At 44.9% G+C, this 16,994-nt stretch overlaps 1 protein-coding gene across 9 annotated transcripts in view; it reads right to left on the bottom strand.

Moving 5' to 3' along the window:
• The window catches only part of pfkpa (phosphofructokinase, platelet a), a 55,284-nt gene that overhangs the window by 11,770 nt on the left and 26,520 nt on the right, over positions 1–16,994 (bottom strand). For 5 of the 9 annotated variants that reach the window (XM_061922374.1, XM_061922377.1, XM_061922376.1 and 2 more), the window contains 9 exons: positions 15,764–15,828; positions 14,046–14,115; positions 13,333–13,479; positions 11,741–11,811; positions 11,566–11,653; positions 8,997–9,149; positions 5,289–5,453; positions 649–710; positions 120–231 (listed from right to left, as the gene is read on the bottom strand). In XM_061922374.1, the coding sequence (XP_061778358.1) occupies positions 120–231; positions 649–710; positions 5,289–5,453; positions 8,997–9,149; positions 11,566–11,653; positions 11,741–11,811; positions 13,333–13,479; positions 14,046–14,115; positions 15,764–15,828 (933 nt within the window). Of the gene's footprint in view, positions 1–119; positions 232–648; positions 711–5,288; positions 5,454–8,996; positions 9,150–10,402; positions 10,556–11,565; positions 11,654–11,740; positions 11,812–13,332; positions 13,480–14,045; positions 14,116–15,763; positions 15,829–16,994 lie in introns of all 9 variants that reach the window. The other 4 variants (XM_061922379.1, XM_061922378.1, XM_061922373.1 and 1 more) reach the window with 2 other exon arrangements.

Here is a 16,994-nt window from a genome sequence, read left to right on the forward strand (position 1 = left end):
GGACGTCTTTATTTGAGCATAATTTCTGTTATTGTATGGATTTTGATGACTCAAGTCTGTGAAAAGTGACTTTAAGTGTTGCTTTGGTCACGCAGGTGTTTGACGTGTGTTTTTCCTACCTGCTGCATGTGTCCCAGGACATTCTTCCTGCAGTCAAACACACCTTTCCCTTCTTCCGTGTAGAGCTGGTAGATGAAGTCCGTGGTGTAGTTGTCGTTGCAGTTCTCGTTCCTGCCAGTGGGAAGTCACACAAGGTCATTACACCTTCACTCACGAGGAGGGAAGGGCATCAAACACGGTTCCACTGAAGAAACCAGAGCGAAACACTGATGGTTGCATTCATGAACACTGGGAATAATGGGCATCAAACATGACAGCTCAGGTTGAGTCTGGGTGTTTTGGTTCAGTTTTACTGCGATAAGTAGTTCTGACTACGTCTTGTAGATTCTATTATTTTGGTGTAACTTATGTCATGTAAGTATTAAAATAAACAATCTGTTCAACTTGAATACCACAACACTTCATCAAAAATAAAAAGGCATTGCTTTTAAGTAGCGTTGGTACTAGTATTTAGTTCAAATGTAAACCCTACCCATCCTGAATCATGGCTGACATATTGATTGACAGAAAACAATGTGAGTTTATCACCTGAGCACCAGGCCTCTTTGAATACTTGTCTTCATTTTCTCTGTCAGGTGCTCAACGTTGGCCTGTGGAAGTAAAAACACAACACGTTTGCACGACGCCATCTAGTGGATGACCGAGAAGGAATATTGACCTTTAAAGGGCCACCTAGACAAGAACAATAGTAACATACTGCATGGTTGTGTCTCACGGTGTGAAATCGCCACATAATAATAACCTTTTAAACTTGGCTGTGTATAAACCCCAAAACCAAAAAGTTGTCACCTTGTGTAAATGGTAAATAAAAAGAGAATACAATGATATGCAAATCCTTTTCAACTTATATTCTATTGAATACGCTGGAAAGACCTCCTCTCTGAGCTGCCACCTTACCGTGGTAGAGGAGTTTGCGTGTCCCAATGATCCTAGGAGCTATGTTGTCTGGGGGCTTTATGCCCCCTGGTAGGGTCTCCCAAGGCAAACTGGTCCTAGGTGAGGGACCAGACAAAGAGCAGCTCGAAAACCTCTATGAAAAGTAAAAACAAAGGACCCAGATTTCCCTCGCCCGGACGCGGGTCACCGGGGCCCCCCTCTGGAGCCAGGCCCGGAGGTGGGGCACGATGGCGAGCGCCTGGTGGCCGGGCCTGTACCCATGGGGCCCGGCCGGGCACAGCCCGAAGAGGCAACGTGGGTCCCCCCTCCAATGGGCCCACCACCCATAGCAGGGGGGCATAGAGGTCGGGTGCAATGTGAGCTGGGCGGCGGCCGAAGGCAGGGCACTTGGCGGTCCGATCCTCGGCTACATAAGCTCGCTCTTGGGACGTGGAACGTCACGTCACTGGGGGGAAAGGAGCCTGAGCTAGTGCGCGAAGTAGAGAAATTCCGGCTGGATGTAGTCGGACTCACTTCGACGCACAGCAAGGGCTCTGGAACCACTTCTCTTGAAAGGGGCTGGACTCTCTTTCACTCTGGCGTGGCCGGCAGTGAGAGGCGACGGGCTGGGGTGGCAATTCTGGTTTCCCCCCGGCTTAAAGCCTGCACGTTGGAGTTCAACCCAGTGGACGAAAGGGTAGCCTCCCTCCGCCTTCGGGTGGGGGGACGGGTCCTGACTGTTGTTTGTGCTTACGCACCAAACAACAGTTCAGAGTACCCACCCTTTTTGGGTACACTCGAGGGAGTACTGGAGAGTGCTCCCCCGGGTGATTCCCTTGTCCTACTGGGGGACTTCAACGCTCATGTTGGTAACGACAGTGAAACCTGGAGAGGCGTGATTGGGAAGAATGGTCGCCCGGATCTGAACCCGAGTGGTGTTTTGTTATTGGACTTCTGTGCTCGTCACAGTTTGTCCATAACAAACACCATGTTCAAACATAAGGGTGTCCATATGTGCACTTGGCACCAGAACACCCTAGGCCGCAGTTCCATGATCGACTTTGTAGTTGTGTCATCGGATTTGCGGCCTCATGTTTTGGACACTCGGGTAAAGAGAGGGGCGGAGCTTTCTACCGAACACCACCTGGTGGTGAGTTGGCTGCGATGGTGGGGGAGGATGCCGGACAGACCTGGCAGGCCCAAACGCATTGTGAGGGTTTGCTGGGAACGTCTGGCAGAGTCTCCTGTCAGAGAAAGTTTCAATTCCCACCTCCGGAGGAACTTTGAACATGTCACGAGGGAGGTGCTGGACATTGAGTCCGAGTGGACCATGTTCCGAACCTCTATTGTTGAGGCGGCTGATCGAAGCTGTGGCCGCAAGGTAGTTGGTGCTTGTCGTGGCGGTAATCCTAGAACCCGCTGGTGGACACCAGCGGTGAGGGATGCCGTCAAGCTGAAGAAGGAGTCCTACCGGGTTCTTTTGGCTCATAGGACTCCAGAGGCAGTGGACAGGTACCGACAAGCCAAGCGGTGTGCAGCTTCGGCGGTCACAGAGGCAAAAACTCGGACATGGGAAGAGTTTGGGGATGCCATGGAAAATGACTTCCGGATGGCTTCAAAGCGATTCTGGACCACCATCCGCCGCCTCAGGAAGGGGAATCAGTGCACTGTCAACACCGTGTATGGTGCGGATGGTGTTCTGCTGACCTCAACTGCGGATGTTGTGGATAGGTGGAAGGAATACTTTGAAGACCTCCTCAATCCCACCAACACGTCTTCCTATGAGGAAGCAGTGCCTGGGGAATCTGTGGTGGACTCTCCTATTTCTGGGGCTGAGGTTGCTGAGGTAGTTAAAAAGCTCCTCGGTGGCAAGGCCCCAGGGGTGGATGAGATCCGCCCGGAGTTCCTTAAGGCTCTGGATGCTGTGGGGCTGTCTTGGTTGACAAGACTCTGCAGCATCGCGTGGACATCGGGGGCGGTACCTCTGGATTGGCAGACCGGGGTGGTGGTCCCTCTCTTTAAGAAGGGGGACCGGAGGGTGTGTTCCAACTATCGTGGGATCACACTCCTCAGCCTTCCCGGTAAGGTTTATTCAGGTGTACTGGAGAGGAGGCTACGCCGGATAGTTGAACCTCGGATTCAGGAGGAACAGTGTGGTTTTCGTCCTGGTCGTGGAACTGTGGACCAGCTCCATACTCTCGGCAGGGTTCTTGAGGGTGCATGGGAGTTTGCCCAACCAGTCTACATGTGCTTTGTGGACTTGGAGAAGGCATTCGACCGTGTCCCTCGGGAAGTCCTGTGGGGAGTTCTCAGAGAGTATGGGGTATCGGACTGTCTTATTATGGCAGTCCGATCCCTGTACGATCAGTGTCAGAGCTTGGCCCGCATTGCTGGCAGTAAGTCGGACACGTTTCCAGTGAGGGTTGGACTCCGCCAAGGTTGCCCTTTGTCACCGATTCTGTTCATAACTTTTATGGACAGAATTTCTAGGCGCAGTCAAGGCATTGAGGGGTTCCGGTTTGGTGGCCGCGGGATTAGGTCTCTGCTTTTTGCAGACGATGTGGTCCTGTTGGCTTCATCTGGCCGGGATCTTCAGCTCTCACTGGATCGGTTCGCAGCCGAGTGTGAAGCGGCCGGAATGAGAATCAGCACCTCCAAATCCGAGTCCATGGTTCTCTCCCGGAAAAGGGTGGAGTGCCATCTCCGGGTTGGGGAGGAGACCCTGCCCCAAGTGGAGGAGTTCAAGTACCTAGGAGTCTTGTTCACGAGTGGGGGAAGAGTGGATCGTGAGATCGACAGGCGGATCGGTGCGGCGTCTTCAGTAATGCGGACGTTGTACCGATCTGTTGTGGTGAAGAAGGAGCTGAGCCGGAAGGCAAAGCTCTCAATTTACCGGTCGATCTACGTTCCCATCCTCACCTATGGTCATGAGCTTTGGGTCATGACCGAAAGGATAAGATCACGGGTACAAGCGGCCGAAATGAGTTTCCTCCGCCGTGTGGCGGGGCTCTCCCTTAGAGATAGGGTGAGAAGCTCTGTCATCCGGGAGGAACTCAAAGTAAAGCCGCTGCTCCTTCACATCGAGAGGAGCCAGATGAGGTGGTTCGGGCATCTGGTCAGGATGCCACCCGAACGCCTCCCTAGGGAGGTGTTTAGGGCACGTCCAACCGGTAGGAGGCCACGGGGAAGACCCAGGACACGTTGGGAAGACTATGTCTCCCGGCTGGCCTGGGAACGCCTCGGGATCCCCCGGGAAGAGCTAGAAGAAGTGGCTGGGGAGAGGGAAGTCTGGGCTTCCCTGCTTAGGCTGCTGCCCCCGCGACCCGACCTCGGATAAGCGGAAGAAGATGGATGGATGGATGGATGGACGCTGGAAAGACAAGATGTTTCATGTTCACACTGGTAAACTTTGTTTTATTCATACATTACCAGTAGCTCATTTGGAATGTAATGCCTGCAACATGTTTAAAAAAAAAAAAAAAGACGTCACAAGTGGCAAAAAAGACTAAGAAAGTTGAGCAAACACTTATTTGGAACATCCCACAGGTGAACAGGCTAATTGGGAACAGGTGGGTGCCATGATTGGCTATAAAAGCAGCTTCCATGAAATGCTCACTCATTCACAAACAAGGACAGGGTGAAGCTCACCACTTTGTCAACACATGCCTGAGCAAATTATTAAAATAATACAATTTTTCAAGCAGCTATTGCAAAGAATTTCACCATCTATGCTCCGTAATATCCTCAAAAGGTTCAGAGAATCCGGAGAAATCACTGCACGTAAGCGGCAAGGCTGAAAACCCTCATTGAATGCACATGACCTTGGGTCCCTAAGGCGGTACTGCATCAAAAAAACGACAGTGTGTAAAGGATATCACCACATGGGCTCAGGAACACTTCAGAAAACCACAGTCAGTAACTACAGCTGGTCACTACATCTGTAAGTGCAAGTTAAAACTCTACTATGCAAAGCCCAAATTGTGTCACCTGAGTTCCCAAACCTTCACTGAGGGTTGTTAAAAGGAAAGGCCATGTAACACACTGGTAAAAATGTCCGTGACAACTGTTTTGCAGGTTAATGATTATTTGCACAAAAAAGTAAGATTCTCAGTGTGAACATGAAATATCTTGTCTTTGCAGTCTATTCAATTGAATATAAGTTGTTTTTATTTACCATTTACACAAGGTGATAACTTCACTTCTTTTGGGTTTTGCTGCTGCACATGAATTAGACAACATTGTGAACAAAGTGTCATGTTGTTCCACTTCCAGCAAGTAGAATAGAAGATCACCTGCAGGTCTCTGATGTCAAAAGGCTCCTCATAGATGTAGGCGGCGTCGGCCCCGGCCGCCAAGCCAGCGACGGTGGCCAGGTAGCCACAGTAGCCCCCCATGGTCTCGATGATGAACACGCGCCTCTTGGTCCCGCTGGCCGACTGCTTGATGCGGTCGCAGGTCTGACACGGGCACAGATGCAATGTTAGTCCCTTACTTGTCTCCGAGATGTTTGGACTCTTCGTCATGCCAGCTCGTGACAAGAGAGAGTAATGAGGCCCAAATGCTGGATTTCAGCATCATAGCAACATGAAGCCTGTTTTTTTCAGATATGTAATTCATCTTAAAGAGAAACTGCACTTGTATTGTTCACAATTAATACGAGACAAAAAGGTTTTGTTTCTTTTCAATCTAACATGTAAAAATCGTCTCGTTCTTGGTAGTTGGCAATACAGCTAATTTTCAAGTTAAGTTAAAGTTAAAGTACCAATGAGAGTCACACACACACTAGGTGTGATGAAATGTGTCCTCTGCATTTGACCCACCCCCTTGTTCATCCCCTGGGATGATGAGGGGGGCAGTGAGCAGCAGCGGAGGCCACGCCCGGGAATCATTTTTGGTGATTTAACTCCCAATTCCAACCCTTGATGCTGAGTGCCAAGCAGGGAGGTACTGGCTCCCATTTTTATAGTCTTTGGTATGACTCAGTTTGAACTCACAACCTACCCCTCTCTGGGTCGGAAACTCTAACCACTAGGCCACTGAGTAGATTAGCAATCAGTTATACCTTTAAATCACTTTGAGTTGTAATAACACACATGGCGTGCTGCGTGTATCATGATCAATATTAAAGTGACTCGCTCCACAAACAGATGTCTGTTTGGTCTAGCTGGCCAGGGATATTTTTTCCAGTTTATTTTGGTAAGCACTCCATTTACGTCGAAATATCTTGGCTTCAAATTTCACATTTTGCAGCTTCGAGTTGCTTTTACTTTTACACTCTCAGCTTCTGTCTTCTCCAACGTCTCACCCTTCGTTTGTGCTCACGTCTTCACAGCCAGAATAAATTCCCTTTAAAATTAATTTAAAAATCAAATCACGCCAGGACCCCTAAAAAACACCATTTTACATATAACTGTTACATGCCTTTTAAAAGTACAAACCAACTTTTAAGAAATTATGTATTAAAAAACAATATAATATACCAAAAACAACTTTTTGAAGTAGTAAAGTGCGGACTTTTATGGTATCTCTTTGGAGCTGCTTCTCCATCAAACACATCAGCAGCAACTTCTCTATTGTCACATGGATAAATGTCTGATGTTCAGAAATGATTTGAATGCCTTTGGCCGGCAGTATTCACTCCTTCTGCCTGGGTGTGGTGCAGACTAGCTGTGCTCCACTCCAACTGCTTCATCAAGTCGGCTACAAGCGGGTTTTGGAATATAATAATTATGATCCACTTCTTCTCAGCACACTCACTACCTTCTTTCCTATGGTTGGAGCAAGTAGGACCAGATGTGTTGGTCGGATCTTACGGGTTTCACAGTGGGATTTTGCTACGCCACCTAGCGGCGGGGAGGCATAACAATCAGTGGAGAGAGCTTGTAGCGTAAGAATATCGTTGGATGGGGCACTTGTTTCGTTGTTCCAAAACATGGCCGACACGCATTTACGTGGCCACCTACCACGGTTACATTTGGACCGCCACAATTCCTTGCATCACTGGAGACTTTTACATGAAACGGGTCGCTCTTCTCACAGGAGATTAAAGATGTATGCATTGCATGATCATTGATCAGATCTTCATGTGTGTGCATTGTTCTCAGGGCAGCCATGTTGGACAGGGCAAACCCACTTATTTCAGGGCAGAGTGAAAAAGAAATGCACGGCTTTTGTTTCATGCAGAGGAGCCACACTTAATCAGTTTGAGTCCTACATCAACATAAAGAAAAACATCAGTAGCAACACGAGGAACACACACACAAAAATAACACTTCATGTGATGCATTTCGTTAGCGTGAAGAGAAATAATATGAAATATTTTTTGAGTTAATAGGTGTGAGGTGATTTCACATTGAGAAATGATATCCTTAAAATAATGAACGCACATTCAAATAATACTTGTATTTATTTTGGAATAAAGGAATATAATTTTTTCTTGTAGATTCTGTTTCAAATTTTCCTCAGGTGCGCCAACACTGACTATTCCAGGCATCGCGATGCGGCTTGTGACGCTCTATCAGTTGGCAAATGTTCAGAAATGGATTATTCTCCCAGATAAACTCATAAAATATAACCGCCGTTGTGCGGACAGTTTCAAGGAGCAGACTGTATAGTAGTTTAGAATGGTCTACCGGGACATGAAGGATGATGAGGGGTTGGTTGATCAACAATCAATTCATTGTCCAGACGGACAAATGGACGTCACCAACATTACTGACAGGCTGCTACAATATCACACCTATAAAACTACTTTTTTTAGTTATAAATCAATGATAAAGGATTATGTTTGAAAGTCTTTTATAAATCTGAAAAAATTAATGTTGGTTTTTGTATTAGACCTGTTGCAGAAAATGTTAGAGCGTTTTGATTGTTGTTTATTTTATCTAATGCAAATATGCAAGTTCAAACATTAATCCTGAATTGGAAAAAAGATACATCAAAATCTGTAATATTTCGTAATTAAATTGCAGTACCACAATTTGAAATGGAATTAAAAGGTGTCGGGCCTAGGAGGTCACACCCCTTCTACTGTATGTACAGTGCATCTGCAAAGTATTCACACTCATCTGAGTCTAGTCAGGGAGGTAACCAAGACCATGGTCACTCTGTCTGAGCTACAGCATTCCTCTGTGGAGAGGAGAACCTTCCAGGGACAAACCACCAATCAGGCCTGTATGGTAGAGTGGCCATTTCTTAGTAGAAAGTTTGCCATCATGCACCTGAAAGACTCTCAGACCATGAGAAACTAAATTCTCTGGTCTGATGAGACAAAGATTGAAGTATTTGAGGTGAATGCCAGGCATCATGTTTGGAAGAAACCAGGCAGCGCTCATCACCAGGCCAATACCAGTGAAGCATGGTGGTGGCAGCATGGGAGACGAGTCAGGATAGAAGGAAATATGGATGCAGCAATGTACAGAGACATCCTGGATGAAAACCAACACTTTCCATCCAACCTGATGGAGCTTGAGAGGTGTTTGCAAAAAGGAGGTGTTGGAAGTGCCCAAAGATAGGTGTGCCAAGTTTGTGACATGGTGTTGAAAAGGACTTGAGACTGTAATTGCTGCCATAGGTGCATCAATTAAGTATTGAGCAAAGGATGTCCATACTCATGTACATATGACTTCATAGTTGTTGTTTTTTTATATATATTTACAACTTTTCACACTGTGATTATTGGGTATTGTGTGTAGAATTTTCAAGACAAAATATTTTACTCCATTTTGGAATAAGACTGTAACAACAAAATGTGGAAAAAGTGAAGCGATGTGAATACTTTCCGGATGCACTGTACCCGATTGAGTTTAAATGACTTTCTCCTGGCCTCTGATTGGCTGAAGTGGCCTCACAGTTGATTGTGCTCACACAGCTTACACATCTCCATGATATTTCAACAACATTGTGTATATTTTTGAAGAACTCCCACATTTGATACTTGACAGCTTGTTGGCTGCGGATCATTCTTAAGAAAAACCACATTGGAGGTTCCACTGCCTTACCTCCACAATGGCATTGAGGGCCGTGTCTGCACCGATGGTTAGATCTGAACCCGGCACATTGTTACTTATGGTGGCAGGCAGCATACACATGGGGATGCAAAACTCCGGGTGGGTAGCACGTGCCTCATACAGCTGCAGCAGACTCTCAAGCGCCTGAAGCGGCAGTGTTTGAACACAAGTTACAACCCTGCTCAGTCTTTTGGAGATGGAATCTGCCATTCCGGCTCTTTGTATGTCATCACAGCTATGGCTTCCCTTTGGCAAAGAGTGGCAATGGTGAATGAAGAGAGGAGCGGATGAGAAAAAGTCAAGTGGATGGCGGTCGGATGCAGAGAAGACGAGGAGGAGCTCGGCCAGCTCAGTAATGCCTTCAGAAACAAGCTGACGGCCATATTTGGTGGCAAGCACCGGCCCGCATACGCATAAAGGAAATGGGCGTGCAAATGTGGCGGATGGGGGGGGCAAAAAAAAAGATGGAAAAATGCTCCAAATATAGCATGAATCGCAAGCTACAGACAACTTCATCAGCATGCTTCAGCCTCCAACACTAACGCGGTCGTGGAGACGGACAGGCAGCCTCAATGTGGGCACTGCACTACTTACCTAAGAGAGAAGGGAGTCCTGGGCATAATGATCAGGGGTGTCCAAACTAATGCCCGCCACGTCTTCAAATTGGACCATGAGACGTCATGGGTTTTGTCAGAGAATTTGCCCGCGGGGGAGACTTCATTCATTTGAAAAGTCTAACAAATTTGGTGCTACTATTATGTAGCCATCTAGTGGACAACACAGGTTTTTCCCCGAGTAAATCATCTTTTGTTATGCATTTATATGACCCAATGCAAACAACCTTCCTTAGTCATGGTAAAATAAATCCAACCAACACAAAATGCGAACAGACATGCTCACTGAACTTTGTGGATTCTATAAAAGTCGTATGTTCACAATAAAGAAATGAATCTAAATTACACCCACAAAGTACGATAGGAAAAATGCTAAACATTCTCCACACTTAACCATGTTTGGCGAATTTTAATTGCTTGTAATCCCAAGAGGTTCCTTAGGTCTTCAAAAAATGATGCAATTTGTTATTCTTCTAGCCAGACCTGTGTGTTTGCTTCCGTACTTGACGGTTTTAGCTACAACTCTTGTCTTCCTCAGAGGATGATATTGCTGACTGATTATTAAACTTTAAGGATGTCCTCGCCAAAGTTAACAAGGTAACTTTCCCATTCTCTTAATAAACAATTACATGGTTATTTTACATGTAGCATTTTAGCCCAATGCGGCCCTCAAGTGAAAAGGTTTGGGCACCCCTGATCCAGATGGCGTGTTGTAGGAACACCTCCCAGATCAAGCTGTGTGTCTGTGTGTGGCTCTATTCCGTCTGCCGGGCCGTGACTTACAGTAGTAATGGCATTGAGAGCCGTGTCAGCGCCAATGCTGAGGTCTGAGCCCGGCACATTGTTGGAGACCGTGGCCGGGACCATGACCATGGGCACACAGAACTCCTCATACTTCCCGCGCGCCGTTAACAACTCCAGCAGTGACAGGATGGCCTGCAGGTCAGAGTCCAGGGCTTTAGTGGAGGGTGAAGGGGGAGGGGGTTTGGGGTTCTGAGCAGCGCTACTTGCCGCCAGGAAGGGAAAACATAAAAGTGGGAGGTGCCAAAGGGGAGGAGCCAAGCCTATCACGACGGACAAGAGCAGGAAGGCTGAAACCACTCTACATACATTCTCTCATTAATCACACAGCACAGCAGAGACAAGCTGATGAGCACTAATTAGGGATTGCATGACACAGGTTCCAAATGAACAATTATTATCTATACATTTGCATAAATAAAAGTATTTCTCTGACAGTTCGATAGCATAACAATTGTATAATAATATCAACCACAAATGTCGTCTATGAGTCAAATCCCCTTTTTGGGTTTAGCAGAAGAAACCATCTTTCATCACTACTATTAGGGGTGTCCCGGATATTGGCAAGATGTTTTATACCAGTTTAATTTACACGCGCTGACACAAGCTGACCGTTACCAGCTTGAGATGGCTCTTTGCAGTTATTAACAAAAGGTGAAGATGGTCGGCTAAAGGAGCTAACAGCTAACATAAACAATAACTATGTTGCATAACAAGTCTCTGAGGCAGTAGCTTTGAAGGTAACCAGTAACAAACGATTCCCCATCATTCACCCTAAATTCATTCATTATCGTGGCTACGAGTTGCCAAAAAACAATTACCACTCCACTTCAACCTAAAGACAGCATACAGTAAATAGGTTAGTGTTTTTCATGCCATGTTCTCTGTTTGAGTAAATGTATTTGATCAAGCCTTTTTTGATATTTACACTATAATTATTTTGTTTACTGTTTTAATATGCCTGGTTTTACTTGTGTTTAACTTATTTGTCCTGTAAAGGCCTTTGTTGTAAGGTGCGCTACAAATAAACCTCGACAATACAACAATGATGTGCAGAAAGTGTATCCAATATCGCTATCGGGACACCCCTAACTACTATATTGTTTTAACATTGCTAGATAAGTCAAGTTAAGTTTGAGACATACCTCAAATCCCCCAATCACAAGCAGTGCATTTATGTTGTGTGTACGCATCTGCTCAGCTATTTTGCCCACGTGCTTTGCGGGCAGTGTTCTAGAGCAGAAAACATCCATACGGGTCAATGTTCGGTTATTGATGTTAGGACAAATCATTCCATTTTCATTTGCAGTTGGACTTTACCTTTTAGTTCCCAGCAGAGATCCTCCCTGTCCTGTCCACCCCCCAACGTCAGCCCATTTGATCTCCTTGATCTGAGGGGACACAACACATCAATCCACCACTGACTTCCTGCCATTCTTGTCTTTCCCATTCACGAGGTCGACTCCACTGATCACACCAAAGCAAGTTGTTGGCACATTTTCTACACAAGGAGAGTCGTCTATTACTCTCCTTTTCTATGGGTCAGCCCGTTTTCAGACAGCACCCAACATGAAAAGGATGTTTCATACATCAAATGTCAGAATTGCTACTGACACTTTGGTTATGTTTGGGTTTTCCTGTGTTCAGAATCACTTCCTGTCCTGGTGCTCTTGTTTTTTGTCAGCGTTTCCTGTTTGGTTTCTGTGTTTTGAAGAATCTTTACTTTCTGTTCCATCTCCTGTCAGCACGCCTGTTTAATTAAATCTATTTAGTCCCACCTGGGTCCCTCCTTCAGTGCCGGATCATTCTTCTCTGAGACTGATGCTGAGTGTGCTGTTTTTGTTTCTTCCTTGTGAGTAATACATTGGTTTTACTTGCATTCTCTGCCTCATGGGCTCATGCTGCAAGCATCGCTCACCAGACCAAGACACCAAAGCAGTTGGAGATGGTTTGGAGAGAAGAAATGGTCTTGGATTTGAATGACATTACGTCCGGCTCATTAAATATGCGTGGTGGTCTAGCAGTGTCTGTTGTCAACGGGTACTAGGCGCCATTTAGCCTTTCTAGAAGAAAAATGCTCTCAAATTGCAAAAAAGTTTCTTCACAGTTCCTTGAGAGGAAAACAAAAAGGGCGGAAGAGAGCAAGACGACGACAGAAGTAGAACACGCTCCAGTCCAAGGGAGCAAAGTCGTAGAACACACAAGTTTGCAGTGATCCCTTTGTTAAAGGTTTATTTAATATATTTTTAATATACTTTGCTTGTTTAGTATTATCATGACACTATATTTATGAATTTTTAACAAACCAAAACCAGAAAGTCAGAGTCAATGGTACTTTGTCAGGAAAGGTACTTCTAAGTCTCCTCTTGTGTATGTTGTACACAAATGTGTCAGAGTACATATGACAACAATCAAATTCGATGGTTTGTTAAGTAAATATGTAGTCACAGGTTCTAGTTTGTTTCAATGCAGGCATCCTTGCAAAATGTGGACTTGGAACGCATTATTCATGTTTATATTGTTACTTATGGAGAAGTTTGCCACTATGTACAACATTTTCTATTTACAAACCCTGTTCAAGAATCCGTGAATCCAGGTTCCACTGCATTTATAAAGTGGTACAATTTGGTGCTAAACCAAATGAAGATTGTCCAGCTTTGACCTGCATGTTCTAATAATAATAGCTCATATAATTTCATTGTTCTTTGAACCTGTTCACTGTAATAATGACAATAAAACTCTATTCTATTCTAATAATACATCTGATCATGTGATCCTAATTCCTTCCAGTGCAGGTGATGTGCATTCACATGTTGGATGTTTTTTTAGCTTCATTTCCATTCCAACATAAAAATCTACTGTCAAGTTGGTGATGAGGTCATTTCCACACAAAAATGCAGTGGAGTACTCACCTGACCTTTGTAGAAGCCCTCAAATCCGTCACTGACAGCAAACATCTTGTGTCCCTCCGAGATGCCCACTCTGACAGCTGAACGAACAGCCGCGTTCATGCCTGCTGCGGGGGCGCCCACGTTCAACACCGCCACGTTGAAATTGCTCTAAGGGCGTACGAAGCACAGCATAAAAACACACACGACCACACTTTAGATGAATCACAAACTCATTTCAGCAAAGGGTTGCTTCAAACGACTGAGGACCTGGAGAAAGGATCAATAAATAGGCCATGTTCTGTCCCCCAGGTGCACGCTCCACCTGACTTGATCATTAGCACAGCTCCAGGAGATGCAAACCCCTGCTGGGAGCCCCCAGCACCAGTCTGACATTGCTGCCTCCACACTTCACCGATTTCCTGTCTCAGCTGCTCCAACAGTCCACATGAACAAGTCCACCTCTCAGCACGGAACCAAGGGGTCATTGATCCATCACTGCGGTCAATACCGACCAGGCCTCGGCTTTGAAATGACAAACACAGCGGTGCCTGCCTCGCAACATCAAGGTTTCGGGTTCAAATCTCGGCTCTAGGCTCCCTGGGGTTTGCATGTTCTCCCTAGAAGTTTCCTCCCTCGGAGCAAAATGCCATTTGAAACTGAACTACTCCAGGTTCTACCTCATCTCTACCAAATGAATGAATGAGGTCCCTGTCGGGACATGTTGTGTAACTCACGTGTGGAAGTTCAGACTCTGGCTTGCGATGAGCCAACAGTTTGTACGTCTTCAGGTTGTTCTGAAAACTCCTGCAGTAGAAACCAACACAAGAGATCATTATTCCATGCAACACCAGACCGTCGGGCGTGAGAGGTTAAATAAGATTGGCAAATTCCTCTTTAGATTGATTTGAGTACGGAGACACCTCAATGTACAAACGTACAAAGCCTTCATTGTACAAACTTTTTCATTTACGTACCACTGACCGAATGAAATAGGCTTTGGTTTTCAAACCTTGTCTCAGTGTCGGGACAACTGGTGAAACACACCCATTGTGTCTCACCAATGTGGGCGGGCTGATTGATGTTTCTAGTTGTGCTCGCTCAAAATGAATTAAAAAAACAAAAAGCGATGGACTGGCCATGTGTGGTTTGCAACATGCAGGAAGTATCCACAGCGTTGTCGACATTGCCTCCTTCCCCCCCTTCTGTTGCACACAGAGATTAACCAAAAAGGTAAAGTGGATCTTAGTTTTCTACGACGAATCATCGGCTGCTTAAGTTAAGGATTTTTGCGATTTCAAACAGAGTGCACCACAGGGCTAGTGACAGTGTGTGTGCGTGCAGTAAAGATGTAAATCGGGACAATTCAATTCGCTATACATGGGTTACACTGCGATCCAAAAACGATTCATTTATAAAACTGACCGATTCTTTGCAATTTGATTTAGTGTGTGAATGATCAGATACGATTCGATTTAGCTTATGAACAATTCGAAACGATTCATGAAGTTTGGTTCTTTTATGAATTTATTGTGGGTCGACTGAAAATTTGAGCAAATGTGCTGGGTCAAAAGTATACATACAGCAATGTTAAAATTTGCTTACGTTCACTGCAATAAGGCGCTTTTGGTAGCCATCCACAAGTTTCTGCTTGAATTTTGGACCACGAAATTGCTGCAGTCCAGCTAAATGTGTTGATTTCAGCATGAATGTTGAATGTTACATAATTAACAGAGAGAGTCTGCCATGTTGACTTCGTATCTTGTGGTTCATTATATGGCAGGCAGCCATGACTCTTGTGTTGTTTCAGACATTACCTGTCACATGATTGCTAGTCTGGCGCGACACCCATGGGTCTACGTCTATAGTCGTCTCCAGTTGCGTAAGTAATGTACCAAGCCGGTGACTCTTCACCGACAACCCTGGCTCTCGTTTCAAAGACAAAAAATGTCAACTGATTTCTAGTACGCCGCTATAACCGATTTATGTGTCTACACTCGATCAAGCTGAGGATTCACAGCTGAATCTTATCGATGGAGGGGGCTGTAACCGGCGTAATCGAACCATTTCTCCAACCAGATATCAGGTCGCCTCGGTTTATCGTTAACAAGCGTAGTGTGTAGGCCGGGCGGCTGCAGTACGCAGGACAGTTCAACCAGTTCTTGTTCTGGCTTAGTTGATAGAAAGAGTCCATCTAGGTTTGTGTAATGTAGAATATTGGATATATACTGTCAATACAAACCTTGACTAAAATATTAACTTCTGTTCGGGCTGGATGCCAATATTCATGTTTTTTGTGGAAAAATGTTCTTCGAAATATAAACTTGCCTACATACAAAACCCCCTTTAAGAGCCAATTAAGTATGTAAATGGAGGTTCTACTGCACCTGATCGTAACGCAATACCAGACCACTACCCCATCTATCTATTTCCCATTTTTATATTGTTGTCGTACCTTCCGCGGAGCTTCACTGCTTCTTCAAACTTTTTTTCATCCATTGCCTTCTGCACCTCTTGAGTCTGTGGAGAAAGAAGCAGGATGATTATTTGGTGTCGTGAAGCTGTGCTGATGAACAAACTGCAAAAACAATCCACATGTCATTCCATCATTCACTTTTCAATATCAAACTAAAAAAACAAATGACTAATTGTTGTTTTCATTTGTTGAGGGACAATTGGTAGAAAAGGAATGGATGGATGGATAATTTAAATGGTCAAATAAAAATCACTTAAAGTAAAAAAAAAAAAAAAGTCTGTTAAAGGTCTTTGAGTGCAGTTACCTAATCAGCCACTAGATGGCAGCAATAATAATACATTGTATTTGTATTGCATTTTACATTTGAATATCAAGTCTCATGATGTGTGGCATCTGTCCGAGCTCTTAGAAACGAGGATGAACCACAATAGATGTTTGCTAGTTCAATCAACACAAAGATGAATAATAAAATGTTTTTCTTGAGTGTTTGTGTTTTGGTGGTATTACGTGAAAAGGCAAGTTGTGTAATGTTCTTCTGTCACCTTGGGAAAATGGCTTAAAGAGGAAGATGGCACATTTATTCAGTTGACAACAACTTAATAAATGTTTGTCGATATTTTAAAAACTGCGTTGAGGTGACGACTTGTCCAAGGTGTACCCCGCCTTCCGCCCGATTGCAGCTGAGATAGGCACCAGCGCCCCCCGTGACTCCAAAGGGAATACGCGGTAGAAATGGATGGATATTTTAAAAAGAGAGAGAGATTTAGCTTGTGCAACAATACGCTTTTTCCAAATGGATTTAAGCACTTAAAGGAGCACTGCACTCTTTTGGAATTGTGATTATGTTCACAATCATTATAAGAGACAAGAGGACCAAAGTTGTTGGGGTTTTTTTGCTGATTGTAGGTGGCTAGCAATGCAGCTAATGGTAGAAATCAATCCCACCTCTAAAACACTTTAAAAATGCATTCAAAAACCGTTGATACTTCATTTAGCTTGTGTAACCTGTATAATAACCAAACTGTAGCAACATTGTTGTATAAGAGTGAACACTGAGGAACTATTTGTCTAGCGTACTAACATCAGCGTGCTACGGTATTAGCCATAAGTCAGCTAGCTATGGCGAGAGATAAGCTAGCAAGTGTGTCAACAACTGAATGGCTTTTACGTTTGTAATACACAACACTGCAATAGAACACTAACTAATCAG

The sequence above is a fragment of the Nerophis ophidion genome, linkage group LG15 (assembly GCF_033978795.1).
Source record: "Nerophis ophidion isolate RoL-2023_Sa linkage group LG15, RoL_Noph_v1.0, whole genome shotgun sequence".
NCBI lineage: Eukaryota > Metazoa > Chordata > Actinopteri > Syngnathiformes > Syngnathidae > Nerophis > Nerophis ophidion.